The sequence below is a fragment of the Carassius gibelio genome, chromosome A21 (assembly GCF_023724105.1).
Source record: "Carassius gibelio isolate Cgi1373 ecotype wild population from Czech Republic chromosome A21, carGib1.2-hapl.c, whole genome shotgun sequence".
In the NCBI taxonomy this organism is placed as follows: domain Eukaryota; kingdom Metazoa; phylum Chordata; class Actinopteri; order Cypriniformes; family Cyprinidae; genus Carassius; species Carassius gibelio.
Window position 1 is genome coordinate 17,635,804 of NC_068391.1, and position 23,779 is coordinate 17,659,582.

The window sequence follows — 23,779 nt, forward strand, 5'->3', positions numbered from 1 at the left end:
AGGGTTGTTATATGTAATAATCCTAGGTAAAAATTGATAGCCTGAATGCACTATAAGTCGCTTTGGATAAAAGCATCTGCTAAATGCATAATTTTTTTTTATTTAATCCTGCATTTAGTATAAAAGCAGACTAAAACACATTAGAAAACACTACACTATTTACTCGTCAGCTTCTGGGGCAAAGCAAATGTAAGAATATTTGGCTCATTAAATTTAATTACGTCACTACGTTCCTGAAAATTTACACAGAACGTCAACATGATTGATTAATATTCATGACCTATTTGAATCTATAACATATCTGTAACTGTGTAACTGGGTACTTTGCATTCAGAAAGAGCTTTATCAGAATCAGAATCAGAAAGAGCTTTATTGCCAAGTATGCTTGCGCATACAAGGAATTTGTTTTAGTGACATAAGCTTCCAGTACACAGAGACAACAACAAAAAATAAATAAAAAATTAGGCTAAGTGTACAAACAATTGTTCTATAAATGATAATGGAATAGGATTGAGTAAGATGCAGGGATGTACTAGGATAGAGGGGTAACAAATAAATATAAGGATATTGCACATTTTTATTGCATAAGCATAAGTGGGGAACATTTAACCGTTCATGAGGTAGATTGCCTGGGGGAAGAAACTGTTCTTGTGCCTGACTGTTCTGGTATTTGTGCCTCTGAGGCGCCGGCCAGATAGCAAAAGTTTAAAGATGGGGTAACTTGGATGTGAGAGATCCAGAGTGATTTTCTGAGCCCTTTTCCTCACTATGGATGTATACAGTTCTTGAAGGGTGGGCAGGAGAGCACCAATAATCCTTTCAGCAGTCCGAACAGTTCTCTGTAGTCTTCTGATATCTGATTTTGTTGCTGAACCAAACCTGACAGTTATTGAAGTACATAGTACAGTCTCAATGATGGCTGAGTAGAACTGTTTCAGCAGCTCCTGTGGCAGGTTTAACTTCCTCAGCTGGCGAAGGAAGTACAACCTTTGTTGGGCCTTTTACACAATGGAGTCAATGTGATTTACCTTGAAGCTTCCGCGAAAAAATCTGATCCGAATCGAACACATTCACTCTCTCCTTAATAATTACTTGGCTGCATTTGTCAATAAAACTATTCATTATAACCAAGCCTTCGCCATAGTTGAATTTCTGTGAGACAGACAAGCGCCATCTAGCGGCTAATCTCCGGTACTCAAAAGCTGCGCATGCGCAGTGCACAATCAATCGATGTGTGTAATGGCTGCTTGATGGAGTCTGTGAATGTTGATGCTCCGTCTCTTCTGCTTTCAGTTTGACCATAACGTCGAGACGCCTGAGTTAAAAATGGTCTATATTCACCCAGAGACGCAGCCTAAGACGAAATCTAACAGCGTGAAGTGATTAACCAACATGTAAGTATATTGTTTATTATAATTATCGAAGTATTTGTAAAGGAATAACGGACACAGTTTGTAATGCTACTGTTAGCTGGGCACATACAAACTCTAACGTTACTTATTTAACACATTTACCTCAAAAACATTATTCGTTAGTGTTTTAAGACATCTAAAGCAGTTAAATATAAAGTGAAATGGATTCTTAGCATTAAGACGGTATCCTTTAGTCAGCACAAACTCCTCACAAGCCAGTGAAAGTCAATGTTTATCGTCTTGGTTCACGTTTAAACTTGTGTTCTGTCGTCTTAACGATGTAATATTTATGTCTGTGAAAGGTTTATCTTCTCAATATTTCTCAGTCGTCCTGTGTGACTGTTGGTGTGTCGGGGTTACTAGAGTTCAAACACGTTTAACTAATCCACGTGAGTTTAAATATGGGAAATACAGCCCTCTAGTCTCGTCACGTCCCACGGCACAATTATTCGACTGTATTGTTGAAGAAAGAAAGTATGGTTATGGTTATGGTTATGTAAGCGAAGTGTTTTTTTTCCGTCATGTGGTAATAAGAGAAGTAACGTTAGGTGTGTCGTTCTTATAACGTTACTTCCGAAAAGTACCTTCGTATTCTCATGGCTTCATAAGGATAGCGTATTATTATGGATTTAGAGATGTAACTTATTATTATTTTGTTTGGAGATAATATCATATATATATATATATATATATATATATATATATATATATATATATATATATATATATATATATATATATATATATATATTATTATTATCATTATTTGTTTTCTTTGTATTTTTGAGCAAATAAATATTTAAAATACTCCGCAAAAACTAAAAGTTATATATGAAAATCCACACACAAGGCAGTAATCTTTTCCAACAATGTAAGCCTTTTTATTATCCCCTTTTTAAGTCAATTTAACATCCTTGCTGAATAAATAAATGAATTTATTCCAAAAGAAAGGAAATGACTAACCCCAAACTTTTGAACGGTAGTTTATATTGAAACAGAAGTTTTCTATTTTGAATAAACGCTGTTCTTTTTAACTTTTTATTCATAAAAGAATCCTGAAAAAAAAGTATCACAGGTTCCCCCAAAAATATTAAGCAGCAAAACTGTTTCCAGTTTTGATAATAAATCAGCATATTAAAATGGTTTCTGAAGGATCATGTGACATTGATTTTTATAGAAAACCATTATTTTAATTTTGCAATTATATTTCACAAATATTACAGTATTTCTCATTAAATAAATGTGTCCGTCATAAGAAGAAACTTCTTTAAAAAAACAAAAACAAAAAAAAAACAGTATGATTATTACTGATCCCAAACTTTTGAATTGCACTGTATGTATGCACAATTATTATTATTAATTTGTATTAAGTTAAAATATAAACTTATCCTATCTGAGTGTCTCATGATTTATTTCCTCAAAGGCCAGAAAGCACTGTGTCAATTCAATAGGACTGCTCTTGTTATTCTCTGCTTGAACTGATGTTTCTTTCTCAGTTGAGGTCGAGGCCTTCTTTCGGTGCCCTGCTGGTCATGGCGATGAAAGCCCGTGTGGAGGCGGTGCTGAACGTGGGTCTGCGGATCCCCAGCATCATGCTGCTGGAAGTGCTGTACCGCTGGGACGTCAGCTCCTTCTTCCAGAAGATCCAGAGGAGCAGTCTCAACAATAACCCTCTCTTCCAGTACAAATATATTGCCCTGTACCTGCATTATGTCGGTATGTCCAAACATAATACAACAACCACTAAATGACATTGCACTGGAAATGCTCTTGGAAAGAACTTTTTGAAGTTTTAGTTTTCTTAGCCTTGGTCATTGAAGGGATAAAGGGTGAATTAACCGTTTAATGATGGGGAAAAGCATTAACGATGATGTATTATTACTTTTTTTTTTCTGGAAATGATCTGGCTTTTAACTGGTCAGTGATAAAATGGACAGCAAAGAGTATTATCTAGAGTTAAGGGTGGGAGTTTTTGACTTTGCCGAGTAAGATATCGCCCATAAAACATTAGCTGCTACACTGTTGCAAATGTTGTGTGCCCAAGTCACACTTACATTTTCTTAACCAAATGTAAAGCATTCAATATTAAAGTGAAATTTCATGTCTGGTTTTTCGGTATGTGGTGGTCATGATGATTATGTTTCACACGCAGTAACATCTTTTGTGTGTGTGCTGGTTTTCTTAGCTGTCTGTGCTCTCTGTTGAAGGAAACCGAAGTGCTAGTGTTTGTTCTCTGGCTGGAGTCCTCTTGTATTGGGCCAGTCAGTGGAAACACCGAGTCAGGAGTTGGGAAGATTTTTGTAATGGGAACAGTCTGGGCTGTTAGCCGGTAAAGCGTAATTAAACCATAGAACTGCAAGCTGTAATTAAGGCTCATTTTAGGTCACGATTCCGGTTTTGTTTGTGTCAGAGGAAACATGGAAACAGGGTAAAGCTGTGTAAATGTAAATGATATGGAAAGAGTTTGATCACTCTTATTCTTTATAGACAGAAGTCCAGCTCTGCACTATAGGCTTCTCTCAGCCAACCTCATGAGATGCAGCCTGGGTAATGTTGTCAACTTGTCATGATAGCATAAGTTGACACAATACCTTGTATTGGGCTCTGATGAAATATTTTAATCAGTTCTCGTCTGATGAACTGAAAGCAATTTCTAAATCACAAGATTCATTCTGTGCTGTTTTCAGCTGATGAACAAAACTATATAAAACATTATTTGTGGCAAGCTTCCCATCTAATAAATCGTTAAATCGTTAAAGCTTTTAAATTCTGGTCGTTTTATTTCTAAATTCAAAGCGTAAATACTGTTGTGGTGCTTTTCAGCATAGCATGACACATTTCTGTGCCTCAGTACAAGCGATTCTCAACTGTCCTCTTTACTACCAGATAATACACATTTTTGTGTTTGCTTGGTTGTTATTTTGTTTATGTAACTGACTTGGCAATAATAATAACTACTACTACTACTACTACTACTACCAGTTTCTGCATGAAATGAACATGAATGAGCATTAGAAAGTATGCTGAAAGAAGCAGTACATCTTCCTGAAATGTCTCATGTTTCATGTAATCGCTCAATCAGCGTTTCAACCGTGGAAAGACGTCAGCGAAACAGCTTGTGAGCAGGGTGTCATGCAACATCACAGTTACCTCAGGAAAGACATTCAACTTGATGATCAGCTACAAAAATAAACCCTAGAAAGTGGCATTTAACACATTTTGAATAAATGAATCATAAAAAAAAAAAAGATATGACATTCACTGTTTACATGCTTATTTCAACAAACTGGAGTAGAAACATAATTATGGTAGTTATTAAAACCTATAAAATCCATAGTTATGGGTTTATTTCCAGAAACATTCCATGGTGACATTATCTGGAGAATTTTAGAAATATTTCAAGTTGGAAACTTTGCAGGAATTTATGTGAATTCATTTGAAATTGAGAAATGTATGGAAACTGTATCATATACAAACATAGATATAAACCTTTTGTTTGCTCTTAAGATGACAGGCATGCAGATGTATAGAATGAGGGGGGTTACCCCTTTATGTGAGGAGGGGTGTTGGGCGAGGGTCGTTTTTAAACAGTTTTTCTAATCTCCTCACCTATAATTACGTTGTGGAATAGCTTACACACAACACAAGAAAATTTTAAACATAAATTAGTTATTTAGGTAATTTATGTTTAATACTCACCAAGATGGACATTTTGAAATTATTCTGTGTGCAGGATTCAAGAAATGTTCCTATTATTTTATAGACTAGAGCCATACACAATGCATGTAGGGTGTGCATTGTGCATGTGAGGAATGTGCAGGATAGAAATACAACTGAAATAGCAATTAAATCTGCTTGTTTTAACCAAGATTATGCTGGAAGATTTATAAAATAACTACATTTAAGTTCCCTGTTCCAGCAATTTCCCAGTTTATTCCCATTAATTCACATATATTCCTGTTAATTCCCTTGATAATTTCCCAGTATTGAAAATTTCTAGAATATTTGCAACCCTAATTGCGATACACCCGCACTGTAAAATAGATAACATTTCATAAGTGTATTAAATATTTTACACTACAGCAGTGGTATCCACTGGTATCTGGCATTGCTTTTGTGCTTATTCACACAGTTATCGTGCCTCAAACACTAGCAGAATTTTTTTTTGTGAGTGAATCATTCGTAGGGCTGGGTTGACAATATCAATGAATATAATGCAATTTAATAAATCTTTCAGTGGTTGTTTAATAGTATATTTTGGAGTCTGATTTTATGCAGGTGCCTGCTAGCTTTGCATTGCAAATCCTTTTTTGACTTCTCCTTTTATCCAACACCCTGTGTCTGATTGTACAAACCTGAAACAACTGCTACAAATCCAGTGACAAGGATGCAGGATCTTTTATTTATGAAATAATTCTTTAATTGGAAATAAATGTCATTCACTGAAGCAGTTATTTTCTGAGTTGCCTGGAAATAAACAGGCATGCCATTCATTAAGTTTTTTTTTTTTCTCATTAAATATTGTTGACACTGATAATGATTTGCAGGATCAGTGTGAACATACATGGTTCATTTAATGAGAGTTGTGGACCAGTGACATGATGTCACACTTCCTGCCACCCGAGACATTTTAACACAAAACACCTGCTTGAAACAGTCATTGCAACAACTCTGTGACCTCCAGCCAAACCCTCAGCATGAACAGGGCTGCAGTTCTACAGATAATATGCATGGATTAAATAGTTGTGCACATCTTTACCACACCTTTCGCTCCTCTTGTTACGTGACCTGAGTTGGACTTGGACACTTGATCCAACCGAGCAGGTTTCAGTGGCACTGATTTATACTGATTTATAGTCGACAAACAAGATGTAACCGACACTGAATGATGACAGAAACCAACCTACTAAAAACACTTCAGGTCAGAGACATTCACTTATGCTCTGGCAAATACTGGCATGAATGGTATCTTTTTAAGCTTAATGTGACGTCTACAATGTGCAGATTGTCAATCAAATGATAAAATGATTCTTTTAGGCAAATAATGTGTTTTAATATGATATTTTAATTGTATTATGTAATTTAAATATAGAATAAGATTTCTTTTAAAGTTATATTTAGTTGTAGAGTTTAGGTTAGCTTAATTTAAAATTGGCTTCAATTGAAAGCAAAAAAAGTCTATGGCATTTGGATAGCTATGTAAACTATTTTATAAGCATGATTATTGTTCGGTAGTCAGTATGGATAGAACAGCTTCACTGTGCTTCCAACACACACATCCCCCTGTAAACTAATGCCCGGAATGATTTAAGCATCAGCAAATGCTTTTATAGATGATCACTTGCCAGCTAGATGCTCACCCCAGCTGTCCAGGCAGTGTATTAGATTTCCTCTTATTTAAATACCTTAGATTCTCTCTGCATGTTCGGTGCAGCAGGGGTAAACAACCACAACAAGGGCAGTTGTTTGCGAGCCAGAGAGGTTTAACTACTGTCAGAATCTTTCCCAGGGCTAAAGATATTTGCAGAAGAGAGCTGTCCCAGTGCAGAAGTGCAGGCCAGCCCATGAGATAAATCATTAGGGTTTTTGATGTCGCTTCCTGTCGGCCTGAGCGGTCTTTTAGCTTTAGTGTGGCTTACAGATCCTGCTGACACGGTTAAACAGGCAGGGTTGATGACACTCTACTGCTGCAATAAAGTTCTCACCGCTAATGTCACTTACAATCTTTTGACCAAATTAAAGTTAATTCCTGTTTCTAGTTTCTAGTTGTAGGCTTTTTTATCGGAATTGAACACAGTGCAATTAGCACTGACTAAAAACCTGAGCTGCGTCCAATTTTCTGTTTCATGTATTTTGTTTCATAACCACCAGTGTTAGCAAGTTAATTTGGAAAAGTATGTCATAACACAGAGGTAGTCTTGTATTGTCGTATATCAGAATAATGTTTCAAAATAAAGCTTACTATATATATATATATATATACACAAAGAAAGTTATATTCATACTTGCTTGTACCTCAATGTGCAAGTAGTCATGGAAAAATTCTCTGTACAGCTAATTTTGAACAAAAATGTGTCAAATTGACCCCTAATGAGATTCTCTGTAAAGTTGCAACAGTGGTTTTTGTGGGTTTGAATGAATATAGGTTTTATTTATTTTTTCTCTCCAGTGAACCTAGTTTTTGAACTCAACAGAAGGGTTGAGACGTGTACACTCTCATGTATTCTAGGTGTAGGGGAAATATTATTATTTGGGTAAATCACATGAGACATTGTAGAGACATTAAATGAAACTTTGAAAATGGTGTAAAACTTTTTCAAAATACTATGAAATCAAAATGAATACAAAGGGTAATTTTCTTATTTCTCAAATGCTTTTTACTCTGCATTTTTAAAAGCATTTTCCTTAATTGTGGGCACTGTTATATAATGATGTCATTGACACTTATGTGTAGGGCTGGGATAAACGATTTATTTTTAAACGATTAATCTAGCGATTATTTTTTCGATGCATCGATTAATCTAACAAAAACATTTTTCAGACTGATTCGTTTTCGATTATCTCCCCATTAATTGAGTACTAACAATTTATACATGTTGATTTACATATCTGAATGAAAAAAACATGAATTCCTTAACATTGCAATATATGTTTATTGCTCTTAAAATTACAAAATAAAAGACTGACTAAGAATGCATTACTTTGCACTTGTAAAGAGATAGCATTCAATAAAACCTTGAAGCCTTGAAAACACAGCTTACTGAAACAAGCTTACTGAACACATAGGGCCTAGTTTACTGAAAAAAAGTTCTTCTTTCAGATGAAAATAACAACAACTTGATGTCTAGCATTCAATAAAAAAGGTCACCCAAGATACTTGTTTAGAGCAATTGAAAGAATACAGTAACCAATGTAAACTTGAGTGCTTTTCCAAAAAAAATAAAAATAAATAACAGTGGGAGCCAGCAGCCTGTCATGGAGAAAAAAAAATCTCAGAATGCTCCACGTGAAACTTTGGCGTTCCGCCCTTTTTCTATCATGCCGCACGAGGGAGAGAGAGAGAGAGAGCAAGAAGCGCTCGTGTCGTTTGAAGACTGTGAGTGTGCGAGCGCGCGTGAAACTTTGGTGTTTCGCCCTTTTTCTATCGTGTCTAATGATTTTGGTTAATATGCACAAGGGAGAGAGAGAGCAAGCGCTCGTGTTGTTTGAAGACAGAGTGTGTGCGCGCAGCCGGGGCTCTCTCTCTTACGCGCCCTGTCAGGCGCAGCAGTCATTCTATTCTACATCACTCACCGATCAAATAAGGCTTTGACAGCCGCCAAAAAAAGATCAATGCAGAAAAACCCCTGAATTGGTTATATAACGTTGAACTGAATGTTGATCCGGCTATCGCGTATATCCAGCGCACATAAGGTAAATGTTTTGCAAACGTTTTTTAGAGAAATAAAAACAGGTCGACGAATCGATGTGCATATTTTGCGTCTACATATTTTTTGTTGTCCCAGCCCTACTTATGTGTAACTTAAAGCCAAAATAGTTTTTTTGTTTGTTTGTTTTTTTTTTTTTTTCATTTGAAACTGTTTTTGTCATTGAATGCAGTGTATATATCTGTATATCATTATCCCTGTCAGTAATTGAGACTCCCTCTTCTTCAGGCTACATCCTCAGTCTGGTTTTGTTGACTTTACCCCGGCAGCATCTGGTGCAGCTCTACCTCTATGTGCTCACAGCTCTTCTGCTCTTCGCCGGGCACCAGCTCTCCAGGTCACTCATGCTCGACTGTACAAAAACACAATGACACGATGGTTTCCAAGTGCTGATACTTGTTGTTTCTAGTCACTTATTGCTAAAAAAAAAGAAAAAAATATGCTCATCATATTTAGAAATAAATGAACTGTTTAGTACGCTGTTGAGTACTGCTCATTGACTGGTGTTCCTGCAGGGATTACGTACGTGGAGAGCTGGACTCGGGTTACGAGGGACCCCTCTACCTGGAGCCACTTTCCATGAACCGCTTTACCACAGCACTCATCGGTATGTCCTGTATTATCAACTGCAAAACAACACGATTTTGTTCTCTTTACTGCTACATTTGTTCCTGAAGCATTAAGAGGGATGAGTTACTCACAACTGGTGTTGGGTTACTGAACTTCAGTTCCTGCCCTTGCTGAAAAAGAGACCTGACTGCTGAACACAGTATCTCGAAATAGAAGAAACCAGATCACGGTGTGCTCAATTTGCTAATGAATAGAGGTCCTATAAAATACTTCCAGTTTTACTAATGAGGCATTTAGGAATGGAATTGCGTGATCCATCCCTATCCAAGAAAAACAGCCTTGAATACATTTCTAACTGATTTAATTGATTTCAAAGAGTGAAACTTCATCCCAAGGTAGTAAAAGCCAAGACACTGCAAAGCTCAATGCTAAGGATTTTTTCTACTTCTCCGGTCAGTCTAGTGGTTCAAACCCTTACTTGCCCTGCCAAAATTTTCACTGGCTCTGCCACAAAAAATGTAACCGTTGCTGTTATTATTGCTTTTGATCCATGTTATCTTGTATTCTAATAAATAAGCTTAATTGACAGCAAAATATTAGATACCAATAAAATTGTACGATTTTCGATTTCAATTTCGATACCACAGCAAAAATTACTAGCCTAACAAATCTAAAGTTCAAAGACAAGTGAGTAAATAAGAACAAGTTAACAAATTACAAGCAATGGCACAATTGAATACATAGAACAAAGATACAACTAAAATTATACCTTAGGTTTGTATGTTTTGTTCATGTGTTTTGTGAAGATTAATGAAAGAAATCACCAATCTTCATTCAATGTTACATCTTGATTTTTCATAGCCAGAGGCAACCATTGCACTTTAATCATGAATCAATTCAAAAACAACAACAACAAAAAGATTCTACACACTTGTAACATGTGCAGTGTTTGATTTAAATTAGCCTGTTTAATTTCCAAATTTGAAAACAGAATGTTCTGACTTTAGCTTTGTGAAATTATGCTACATAAAACACCTGCGTGAAACCAAGACAGCAGACGGGCTGAACGAGACGCAGATTCACTCTCTGACAGCAGGTGGCGCTGATGAACAGCAGCGTTTGCTTGCTTACCGCTCTAAACAAAGCAACTTTAATATGCATTATACAGAGATAAGATGAAATGAAAATTCCATATAAACTTTTCTAAAGACAAGTCAGTTCCCTTCAAAAACACATTCATATAAAATTTAGGATTTTCTTCCTATATTTCGCAGTGATCTTGCTCTGCCAGCTACAGTATTTTCTCCTCTTTGCATCTGTCTTCAGTGTCGCTGGCCTCTGTTAAAGGCCAATTACAGACTAAATGTAACATATTTCCACACAAATTACATTTTGGAAAATGATTGCAGTGCCATTTGTGTGCAAGCACAGAACAGAAGGAGCCTGAAAAATGTAAAAAAAAAAAAAAGTGACCGGTGCATCTCTACCCCACTGTATAAATTAAATGATTAATAAAAAAAATGAATTATTGTTAAAGCTACAATGTTACTCTCAAAGACAGGTATTTTGGTACGTGTCAGTTTAACTGCAAGAAAGACACGGAAAGAAACTCGGGCGTCAGAGACGGGTTATCTTTTACATTTTCCTTGAATACTTTCAAATGGTTTGAATTTTTCAATTAGCAAAGCTTAAAAACACTTTCATGACGAAACGGATCGGGTAAGTGACAAATTTGTGAACTGTCCCGAGTGTCTTTCACACTTGTAACTTTCTACAGTAGAACCAAAAATAGCCAAATGTGTTTCTGCTCGGTTCTGTATAAAGCAATGTTTTTCATAATTTTAGGAAGTAATGTATGCCACAAAAACTTGTACTTCTGTAATGCTGCAGGAGCTCTGATGTATGTAACTTGTTTCTGTAAAGTCACAATTTACTAATTCATTCAATGACATTTCCTGGAAAACCAAATAATTTTATAGAATTTTTAAAAAATTCTGAAATAGGTTTTGAATTGATTTTTGAAGGATTTAGCTTTTTTTTTCTTTTCTTTGTAGAATCTTTAAATATCCTGGGAAAGTCATGGAAATGATAATAATAAAAAGTCATGGAAAAGTCACAAATATTTCCTGGAAAATAAGATATAATTTTTTGTAGTTATGCCAAACTCATAGAAAAAAAGTTCAAAAATGTAAAATAACAATAATTATTATTACAGAATTTATTTATGTCTATTTCTTAGATACTTTTAAAATATTCTGATGTAGGTCTGAAGCTTTAAAATATATCAACTGGAAAGGATGAAAGTCATGTTTAATCAAATATTTGACTCCGACTTTCTTTATATCTAGATATTTAAACCTGGAAAGCTCTGTATTATGTAGAAGAATCACACTGCAGTACATTAATATGTTTAGCACAGTTCACAAAGACCGCAGCACTGCACCCACGTAGCACGTCCTCTTTGGTAAGACCAATCTTTGGTTGGTCTCTTTGCAATATAATTTGTACGTCATTAAATTCTTTCAGCCTTGTGATGGCAGCTGATTCACATGATGCAACAGTGTTGAACAGAAAAGTTATTCAGTTACTCATTTGAAGGGACACTGACCTTTTTATATCTGAATAAAAAAAGTTTAAACCCTTCTGACCAAACTAATAGACACATAACTTCAGTAGTTTAACCTTTTTTGTTTTGTTTGATTTGAGTCCAGTTGAGCTGATGTCTTTTATTTGCCATGTCAACACGGCAAAGCCCGACCACATTGTGAGCACTCCCACTGGGAAGTTTTTAAAGGAAACATTGAGGTGTGCTAGTGTGTTTTTCAGTGCATCTGTAAGTTAGTGTTTGTTCAGTAAGACTATCCTCTCCCTCAGGTCAGGTCGTGGTGTGTACGCTGTGTTCCTGCGTCATGCAGACCAAACAGATCTGGCTGTTTTCTGCACACCTGCTCCCCCTGGTGGCTAGACTGTGCCTGGTGCCCCTGGACACCATCGTCTTCATCAACCGCTTTGCAATGATCTTCACCGGTCTGGAGGTGCTCTACTTCATCGCCTCCCACCTACTGGTGCCATACAATTTGGCCAAAACTGCCTACAGAGAGCTGGTGCAGGTACAGTTTTATAGCTGTAGAGAGTGGGGGAAGATGTGTCACCCCCTTAATCTCACAAACATGCAATATTTTTCTCATGTGATCATCTGCATTTTTTACATTTTTTTTATTAAGCAAATTTATATACAAATGTTTTAGAAAACCTATATACACTACCATTAAATACTTTGTTGATGGTATGTAAATTATATTTTTTTATAATTATAATTATTATTTTTATAATTATAACTTATCCTTGCCAAAGCTGTATTTATTTGTTTAAAAATATAGTACGAACTAGGGGCTGCACGATATTGGGAAAAAATGACATTGTGAGATTTTATTTTTCTGGGATATATATTGCGAAATGAAATCTAATAAAAAAAATTCTTACAAACAAAAATGGGGTGAGCACACTTACATTCTCATTTTAAATGATTTAAACATCAAAACCATCGTGTCAATTGATTAATATGCGCAATGGAGAGAGAGCAAGACAGCGCTCGTGTTTGAAGACGGTGAGCTTGCGGCTGGGGCTCGCTCCCCCCACTCCCACCCCCACCCGTCTCTCTCTAATTCAAATACAAATGAGCTTTATTGGTATGACTTGTACAGTATTGCCAAAGCATTGGCCATTACAAAGGCAATGAACAAATAATCAATAAAATCAATCAGTAAACAAATACATGAATACTAAATATACTGTCTCTCTCTTGCGCGCTCTCTCTCTCTCACGCACGCGTTCTCTCTCTCGGATTCCCTTGCGCACACTCTCTCTCTCTCTCTCTCTCTCTCGCTCTCCGCGAATCACATTCGTCAAGGGCCAGGGAGCAGCTGGCCCATACAGTTAATGAATAACAGGTCAACTACGACAGCCTACATCGCACATCCTGCGATGTGACTATTGTGGATTCGTACATCGCGATATCGATGCTTAAACGACACATCGTGCAGCCCTAGTACGAAAAGTAATATTGTCAAATATTATTAAAAAGTTATGTTTTATTGTTTGTTGAATTAATTTTTTTTTCCTGTTATGACAAAGCTGAACTTTAATGTCAAGATCCTTCAGAAATTATTTGAATATGTAGATTATATGGTTCCCAAAAAACTCTTCTTAATTTTTGTTGAAATTTTTTTTTTTTTTGAGCTACTAGTGTTTTTGTGATTATTGAAAGTGATTACTTTACATACAATTTCTCATGTTGTGATATGTCTTCGGTCATTGTCGCGCACTCCTAATTTAGAATATCAAACTTTGTTGGTTTGTGAATAATGTGTAGTAAAATAAGATGTTTTTGAAATGTAAATTGTTCACATTTTCATCCTACAGCGAAACCTCTTTGGTAACATCGCCCTGTTTCTTGTGTTGTTCTGTAGGTGGTGGAGGTGTATGGTTTGCTGGCTTTGGGCATGTCTCTGTGGAATCAGCTGGTTCTGCCTGTTCTCTTTATGTGCTTCTGGCTGGTGCTGTTCGCACTACAGATCTACACCTACTTCAGCACACGGGACCAGCCGCCCTCCAGAGAGAGGCTGCTCTTCCTGTTCCTCACCAGGTCTGACTCCTGCAACATATAGTCCAGCTACTGAGTCACACTGTTTTTAATCAGCGCAAAGGTTAGCGTCTAGACTAGGGATTCTAGTGATTAATTGTCTATAATAAGTTAATCAATGACACTTATCGATGTTCGACTAAGCACTGTGTAGTTTTAGGGTTTGTGCGGTTCATGCACAAAACATGCAGCAGACACATGGAGAAAAAAGAAGCGACAGTGATGGGCTGGATCTCTTGTGCAAATAATTCACAATGTACAAATTATGCTTTTAATGTGATCCAGACTTTAGAAGTGCATAAAATATAAGCTACCAAAATAGGAGTGAAATGTTTTCTCCCAGTACTCCAGAGCAACTGACACCATTTGTAAATGGTCGGAAAAGTGAATTATATTTACTGCACAAGCAAGGATGTTGCACTTGTAGGGGAAAGCAGCAGTGGTGGTAGCAGTTAGTCATACATATTGGCACAGCCCTATGTGCTATAGATATGTTTGGGATCATTTTACTTTAAATGGTGAAAATGCTAATTGCAAAAATTTTGATTGTGTTTCTTAAATGCAATACAGCAATGAGCACCATGATACTATTTAAAAATGGTGCATTCAGTGGTCTCCATGACAGGATATGAAACAGCCAACAATCACCTTGATTAAAAAAAAAAAACTATGGCACTATGAGTGGCATTTACATTTAATTATTTGTCAGACGCTTTTATCCAAAACAACTTACAGTTGAGGAATGCAACAGACTATTTACCATAAGATGGCAATAAACACAAGAAGTGCCCATTATGCAAGATTTCATTTTAAGACAGTAGAAGCTACAGGAAGGGATAAAGCATAATAAGAGAATAGAAAAAGTTAAGGCATAGAATTATTATAATTTTTTTGAATGATGAGGCATTTTGATGCTCATGGAAGAGATGAGTTTTCAGTTGTATCTTGAAGATTATCAGGGATTCGGCTGTCCAGACGGAGTTAGGTAGGTCATTTCATCAACAGGGTACTGTGAAAGAAAATGTCTTAGATAGTGATTTTGTGCCTCTCTGTGATGGGACCACAAGCCACCGCAGGCTTCCGGAGGGGATGTAGACGAGTGGGAGTGTACGGGGAGTGTGGAGCCCATGGCTGTTCTGTAGGACAGCACCAGCGATTTGAACTTGATGCGAGCTGTGACTGGAAATCAGTGCAGAGAGATATGTAGCGGTGTGACATGGGCTCTCTTGGGCTACTGCTGATGCATTCTGAATCATTTGAAGAGGTCTGACTGCACATGTTGGAAGTCTAGCCAAAAGAGCATTACAATAGTCCAGTCTAGAAATGACAAGAACCTGGACAAGAAGCTGCGCTACATGCTCTGTTAGGAAGGGTTGATCTTCCTCTTGTGTAGCTCGAACCTGCATGATCGTGCTGTTTTTGCAATGTGATCTTTAAGGGTCAGCTGATCGTCAAGAATAACCCCAAGATTCCTGGCTGAACACGATGGGATTATCGTTCAGGAGCCGATTACAGGATTTGCACATCCTGTAATGCCGGTGACTATACACTGCAGTAGACACATTTTGAAGTGTTGGGGTTAGCGATTAATCAATCAATTGATTGTTAATTTAATTGGGGATGATCATACATTGACATCCCTAGTCTAGATAAAAACATGAAATGCATTACCATTAAGGTGCGATATTGAAGAAAAATGTGATGGGTGATATTTTGTTAAAGGGGTGGTTCATTGCGATTTCACTTTTTTTTAATGTTAGTTAGAGTGTAATGTTGCTGTTTGAGCATAAACAATATCTACAAAGTTAAAAGTTCAATGCAAACGGAGATATCTTCTGTCTTTTAAAATTCTGTCAGTTTAATGCATACAAATATGGCTGGTAGGGAATACAAGTTAATTCCCGAGTTTGTGATCTAACACAACCTCAGGATAAGGCAGCAAAGGGGGCAAGGCCATGCTGCGCTGCTTTAGAGAAGAGGAAGAGAACACTAGAGATGCACTTAAAAATCTATTCATATACAAATCGCAATTCTGTCTTATAATGATTTTAATGGATTCACAAGTTTAAAAATCAGTGTTCTAAAGCAGCGGTTTTTAATCCTGTTCCTCGCATCCCCCTGCTCTGCACACACTCTTTACTACCGACTTGGTACTGAAGTACGGGTCTTTTGACAACAGTAATTATATACTTATTTTCAAATAGCTATGAGAAGCGTTATAGATGGACACTTGTGTGGTTGCCATACTGTATTAAAACTTAAATCAGGGTAAAACCATATATTAAAAGCTAACGGAAGCAGTAGCATTTACAAATAACAGTGTATCTAAAAGTATGAGACCACAAACAAAAAAACATAGGCCTACCATATAAAGCTATGCTTACACAGGTTCTGCTTGGTCCTCTTCAGTAATATCCTCTGGTTCTCAATCGGGCTCAAACTGATATTAACAATGCCGTTGTTTACATTACAACTGGAGCATAATATGCTGCTGAGGTGAGGGGCGGGATGTTTAGACGCCTAAAAATTACAAAAAGTCACAAATCTGAAAATGTAATTTTAACATCAATGTAAACAAAAAAAATAATAATGCCACTTATTTTATATCATTGTAACTTTTCGTTTATTACTTAAAGTACACTTTAAGTACTAGTTCAATACCACAGTGACAACTAGCAAACATGATTAAAGGCAAGTGAAAAGGAAGTTAAAAAATAAGATTAAAAACACAAATTACAAGCATAGATGAATACAATATAACAGTTACAAATAAGATATGGTCTAGCAGTAGTTTTAAGGTATAGAAATGTTATAATTTGAAAGATACTGAAGTGAAAGATACTGAATAGTGTTCACTGTATGAATTAAATTTAGATTCATCTTTGTTAAAACTGCTTTTTTGTTTGATTAACATTAGTGACATATTCAGCAGGTATTTATAGGCTGCTGTCCCTTTAAGACTGACTGCACAGATCCCGTATAATGATATACATTCAATTTCTTTCTCAGCTGTTTACATTCATTTAAGACATAACTGATTGCTTTTACGAGAGTGATTGTAGAGATGGGTATTTTGACAGTTCTGTGTGTGTGTCTCTTTTCAAACATAAGTAGATGTGAAAGACGAATCAACTGTGTTCATGGGGTTCATTGTCCAAGATGTGGCTTGTGTTTGGGCTTCAGGTGTGTGTCAGACAGCGAGAAGAGATGGCAAAGACTTGTTTTTCTGCATCTTATTGCACTTGATAGCTTGTTAACATCAACCAAGTCAGTTTCGTGCCCAGCCTATTCTCTGCTTTATGCATCAACTTAAAACTTTGTCTTTTTGCAACGTTTTGAATTAGCCTAGTAAAAATGTTTGAGATATGAGACTTCGTTGCGATATATGCATTTGCAATATTTTGAACATTCCAATATATCGTGCAGCCTTAATCCCCATTTAACAATATGTAGCATAAGTTAATGTTTTGTTGGTTGTGTGTGTTCTTTGCAGTATTGCTGAGTGCTGTAGTACTCCGTACTCACTGCTGGGGCTGGTCTTCACGGTGTCTTTTGTGGCGCTGGGCGTCCTCACCCTCTGCAAGTTCTACCTACAGGGTTATAGAGCTTTCATGAATGACAACACCATGCACAGGTGAGAAACATCCACCCAATTTGCTTATAGTACTCCAGTTCAAAACAACTTTTTTTTGCAGGTACTTGTAAATATTTAAGAGTGTATTCAGTCAAGTCACCTTTATTTATATAGCGCTTTTAACAATACAGACTGTATCAAAGCAACTTCACGGTATTAAATAGGAAAATAGTGTGTCAATAATGCAAAATGACTAGTAAACACTCAATAGTTTGTTCCTCGTCTGGTTTTCAGGGGCATGACGGAGGGTATCACTCTGCTGATCTTGGCTGTTCAGACCGGGCTCATTGAGCTGCAGGTCATTCATAGAGCTTTCCTCCTCAGCATCATCCTCTTCGTCGTGGTGGCTTCCATCCTGCAGTCAATGCTGGAGATCGCTGACCCCATAGTTCTGGCACTGGGGGCCTCCAGAGACAAGTAAGAGCCTCAGCACCTCCTGTAAACTTCACGCCTGATCAGAAAACATCTCTCCTGCAACTTTCAGACAAGGCTTGTTATGTGAAACAGTGCACATATAAATTTTTGACAGGATAAAAAATGTTTAGTCTGATGGCAGATTTTTGACATTTTCTATATGGTTGGAAAGTTTATTTATTTGTATAGTTTTAATGTATTAATTCAGCAATTGACTCGCTTCCAAAAAAGTCTTGTGACAGTATAAACCAGAGTAAATGTTAACATGCATTATTTTTTAAAGGTCCCATGGCGTGGATTATTTTCTTTTTTTTTATGAGGCGTAGTAATCTTGTTAGTATGATTTTTACATTAAAAATTTAGAAATAAAAGGCATTTTTATATCCTGATATTAGCCCTCTGGTTTGAATGCTCTGTTTGAAGGGGCGTGTCTGCTGTGAGACGACAGCTGTTGTGATTGGCTGACATCTTTGCATTCGAAATGCGTATTACATGAGGAACCCCTCTCAAATACTTTTACAATTTTTTTTTTTTTACTATTACAGCTTTCGAGATGAACGAATCATGGAAGTGTTGATTATAGCATTATTATTTACCGTATTTTTCAGACTATAAGTCGCACCTGAGTATAAGTCATATCAGTCCAAAAATACGTCATGACGAGGAAAAAACATATATAAGTCGCACTGGACTATAAGTCGCATTTATTTAGACACAATAACCAAGAGAAAACATTACCGTCTACAGCCGCAAGAGGGCACTCTCTTGCAGCATAGCACGCCCTCTCGCGGCTGTAGACGGTAATTTTTTCTGTTAGTTCATTTCTTTTGGTTCATGTCATATTAATTTTGATAAATAAGTCGCACCTGATTATAAGTCACAGGACCAGCCAAACTATGAAAAAAAAGTAAGACTTATAGTCCGGAAAATACTCTTTTCCCATCACATGAATCGCTGCAATGATGAGCATTGAGTAGACAGAGTCTGTTTATCGAGTGAATGCAGTGATCTCGTCATTATTGCAACACGTTTTCTCTCACAAAATGCTTTCACCACAACTAACAGCAAACACAATATCGACATGAATACAGTAAGAGCTTCGTTGTGCAGCATAACAGCAACATTCATTATAACGGCAGTTTGGGCAAGTGTGCAGATATAACGTTACTCGCGATGTGTGATTGACAGCTCCGAACAATATAAAGGGAGCATTCCCTTTATATTTAAATAACACAATTTAAATAACAGATTTGTTTCATTCTACTAAGAGAACCAACGTTAAGTTGATCGTTTAGTCACTGGCTTGATTCACTGATGCATAAACGGTATTAAACGATTTAGAAAGAAAGTCTGTGTGAACTTGAATGATTAGCTACACATCAGAAATCACAGACATTAATGAACACTGTTATTCACTGTTTGTGGCGGTGCTGTCGAATCCATATCATAAAAGTCTGTTTGTAACGCCTGTGCTGATATTGAGACTGAATTACATGTAAATGTTTGGCCAGGCCAAGCAGAGAAAGGGGAAGTAACCTTTCCCCTTATGACGACATAAGGGGAAGATTCCACATTGGCCCGCCTGAGCTCTCGTTTTCTCAAAGGCAGAGCAGGACACCCAGAGATTGGTTTACACCTATTGAAATTTCTAGCCACTGGGGGACCATAGACAGGCTAGAGAAATTAATATTAATGTAAAAAAACCTAGCAAAGTGAAATTTACATATCATGGGACCTTTAATTTTCTTTTTTACTAGATTTGATGGGACATTTAATGAGGAAATAACATTGTCAGGGCCCTCTTCGAGTACTGGCGGGGCGATATGTGTGCTTTTCTGTTTGAGGACCTGTATGTTGAGCATTTATTTTATTCTTTGTTGTTGCAGGAGTCTGTGGAAGCACTTCCGAGCAGTGAGTCTGTGTCTTTTCCTGCTGGTCTTTCCTGCGTACATGGCTTACATGATCTGCCAGTTCTTCCGCATGGACTTCTGGCTTCTCATAATCATCTCCTCCAGTATTCTAACATCACTGCAGGTACACAAAGCTCACACACAGCAAATACAAATGAAGAGTCACTAACACAACACACAGACATTACTGCATTGTCAAGCTTTGTTTAAAGATGAAGTGGTATATTCGTATATATCAGTTGATCAGCCAGGCATTTATGATGGGTTGTCCACTTTTATAGCCAAAAAAGCATTGTATGGGTCAAAATTATCAATTTTTCTTAAATGCCAAATATCATTAGAATGTGAAGTGAAGATCATGTTCCATGAAGATATTTTGATTTTTTTTTATCATAAATATCAAAACTTAATTTTTGATTTGTAATATGCATTGCTAAGAATTTAGGTGGACAACTTTTAAAGGCAATTTTCTAGTCTTTTAGATTTTTTTGCAACCTCAGATTCCAGATTTTCAAATAGTTGTATCTCAGCCAAATATTGTCCTATCCTAACAAAGGAAAGCATATTTATTCAACTTCCAGATGATGTATAAATATCAATTTCGAAAAATTTATGCTTAAGACTTAAGACTTGGTTTTGTGGTCCAGGTTCATATATATATGAGAGAGAGAGAGAGACTGAAAATATTTATGCGATCTATACATTTACAGTTGCATATAAATAATCTAAAGTTATAATGTCATATAATATAATCAATGTAATGAATTACCCTCTGCCAGGTTCTTGGCACCCTTCTGATCTACATCCTCTTCATGGTGGAGGAGTTTCGTAAGGCTCCTGTTGAGAACATGGATGAAGTCATCTACTGTGTCAATGGGACCTACCGGCTCCTGGAGTTCCTGGTGGCTGTCTGCGTGGTGGCCTATGGTGTTTCAGAGACCCTGTTTGGAGAATGGACTGTAATGGGCTCCACCATCATCCTGATTCACTCCTACTATAACGTGTGGCTAAGGGCCCAGCTGGGCTGGCAAAGCTTCCTGTTGCGCAGAGATGCAGTTCACAAGATCCAAAGCATGCCCACTGCTTCCACATTACAACTCCAGCAACATAATGACATCTGTTCCATCTGCTTTCAGGTTAGGGATTGTTTAAGATGTTTGCAGTGCATTTATTCACAAAAGTTAATTGAATCGTTCAAAAAATATAAAACAGATGACTCCGAATCTAAATTGAATCAAATCAAGAGATGGTGAATCATAGCCATATCCAGATATCTTTATTGATATCAATACCAATACAGTGCTCTTACTAGCGATTTCACATTTCCTCATTTGTCAACATGTTCATAATTTCACTTCTTATCTTGGATGCCTAGTTTTAAACATTGTTTCTGACTTCTGTCATTCAATTCCAGGATATGAAGTCTGCTGTCATCACGCCATGCAGCCACTTTTTCCACGCTGCCTGCTTAAAGAAGTGGCTGTACGTGCAAGAAACGTGTCCTCTGTGCCACGGGCAGCTCAAGAGCCAATTGCAGCCAGCTAGCTCTCCAGGTGCCACCACTCAAGAAATGCCACCAGCCAATCAGAACCCAGCGGAGGTGGAACAGGAGCAGGGTGAACCGCCGGTTGAGTTGCGCACAGAGGAAGGCACCCAAGCAGAGACAGAGCTTGGAACGGACTTGCTATCAGAGAGATCAAAAATCCAGCCTAAAGAATGTGATTTAGAGGCCAAGGGCAGAGCCGAGCCGGCTGGTGATTTGAATGATGGTTTGTGCAGCATGTCACATGTTCATTCCTCTTCATGAGCAAATGCCAAGCCAACCTTCAATGCTTATCAGCCTGCTTAGGTGTCGCCAAAATAGTTAAAGTGATGGTTTACCTTTTTTAAAATATAAAAGTTCTGTCATCATTTACTCACACTCTTGACTTTCCAAACCTTTTTTGTGGAACACAAAAGGAGATATTTAGAAATTAGTTCCAGCTGCTCTTTTCCATATAATGTAAAGGGGACAAAGGCTGCTGAATGACAGCTTGTTTCCACCATAGAATAAAAAAATAGTTGCCAGTATTTATCTGAAATCTTTTATTTTATCACAATTCTTTGAAAATAAAAAAATGCTGAATTGCAAAATATTAATGCTGAATTAAAGCCTTTTGCATGCTAAACTTCTCCTTTTGTGTTCCACAAAAGAACATTGTATGAATTTGAAATTGCACGAGTAAAGGATGATACAATTTAGACTTTTGGAATGAACTGTCCCTTTAAGCTGGTCACATGACTCTCAGCTCATGAATGCATTTCATATGATCTGTTCACATTGTTGCTGATCAAAAAACATTTCAGAATACTGGCCTACCGAGACAAAACAACTACAGATTTAGTTTGTGTTAAAATTGAGTAACTAGAATAGGCTCCTCCTAATATCTACTGTGACCGATGGATTTGGCACAACTAAGCTTAGATTCGGAAAAGCTAAAGTGTAACAATTCAATCAAGAAACATTTTTCTGTTTGAGTGCTGGTGCAGGTACAGCGTTTTGCCTTTGTAGGACAGAATGGTTTTCAGTATGTGTCCATTTGACTGAAAATGTACGTCATCTGTATGAAGGTAATGGATGATTCATAATTCTTACGCTATACTAATTTGTGGGAGTGTGTGTATAAATGTTTTGGAAGTGCATCCCAAATGCGCCGCTGTAGAATCCAGACCCCTGCAAAGTCAAACTGAGGAATGTTATTTAAAGTGTCATCGAGCCAGTTCATTTATATTTTATCACAGCGAGACTCTCCATATTTACCCCAGTTTTAAAGGGAAGTTCGAAGCTATATGGCTTTTTTCATATATATTTTTTGTCCCTCTTTACCATGTGTCAGAATTAATGTTAAACCATCACTGCGGAAAAAGTTAAGTTGTCAAATTGGCAGTTGACTTGATTCCTGGAAGCAAGCATTTTCAAAAAGTATATTGCAGACTATATAGACCAAACCTGTTTTCTGGTTTTAATGAACGTATAGTGAGTAGACAATCAATTCAATACATTTTCTTTTTTTTTTTTCATTCAGCAGATGTTCCATTAAGGCCATCTTAAGTTTGGCCACGGTAAAACTGGCATGTTTCTTACAGTGTGTGATGTTTAGGGTTGAATCTCAAAATCAAGTCGTATTTCAGTTGTTTTGTTGTTGTTGTTTTGAAGGTTTGAGATTCACCTCAATATTGGCTCTTGACTTAGCAGTTTATATCATCTTTTATTTCATTTACACTTTATTTAGTCATTATGGACTTATTTTTGCCATTATTTGGGTCAGGAACACGCTCAATTTTTTTTGCCAGGGATTTCATGCCATACTGTGTGTTTGCACTAATGTCATTTATAGCGAATAATATTTTGTCTTGTTGGGCAGCAAATGCTTACAGAGCAGATGAAGTATAGCTCATTATAAATGTGTACATAATATATGGGCAAATATATTCCTTTGTATAATCTTTTATCATGTTTTTGATATGCCGCACAGTGTTAAATCAGCAGTGTTAAACCACATAATGAAGTGTCTTGAGGATCGTGTGAACGCTCTGTAAAGTGGGATTGATCCTGAGGATGCAGAAATGTTTGGTTTTGCTGATTTTTAAAAGATGCATTTCAGAATGGCAAATTTGTGTCCATGAATACATCTGATGTATGAGCAAACACAAATGACATTCAGAACTTTCAAGTAGTTCTTGCACAATTTTCTTGAAAGAAAATAAAGTGGGAATGTAGATTGAAAGAA

At 36.8% G+C, this 23,779-nt stretch overlaps 1 protein-coding gene across 1 annotated transcript; it reads left to right on the forward strand.

Annotated features, from left to right (window-relative positions):
- The first annotated feature begins 1,214 nt into the window (after positions 1–1,214).
- Positions 1,215–23,779, forward strand: rnf145b (ring finger protein 145b). The gene is made up of 11 exons (XM_052537532.1): positions 1,215–1,394; positions 2,909–3,128; positions 9,068–9,176; positions 9,355–9,446; positions 12,284–12,519; positions 13,879–14,054; positions 17,545–17,685; positions 17,920–18,102; positions 19,986–20,133; positions 20,789–21,145; positions 21,424–23,779. The coding sequence occupies exons 2-11, from the start codon at positions 2,945–2,947 to the stop codon at positions 21,814–21,816; spliced, it is 2,019 nt and encodes a 672-aa protein (XP_052393492.1). The 5' UTR covers positions 1,215–1,394; positions 2,909–2,944; the 3' UTR covers positions 21,817–23,779.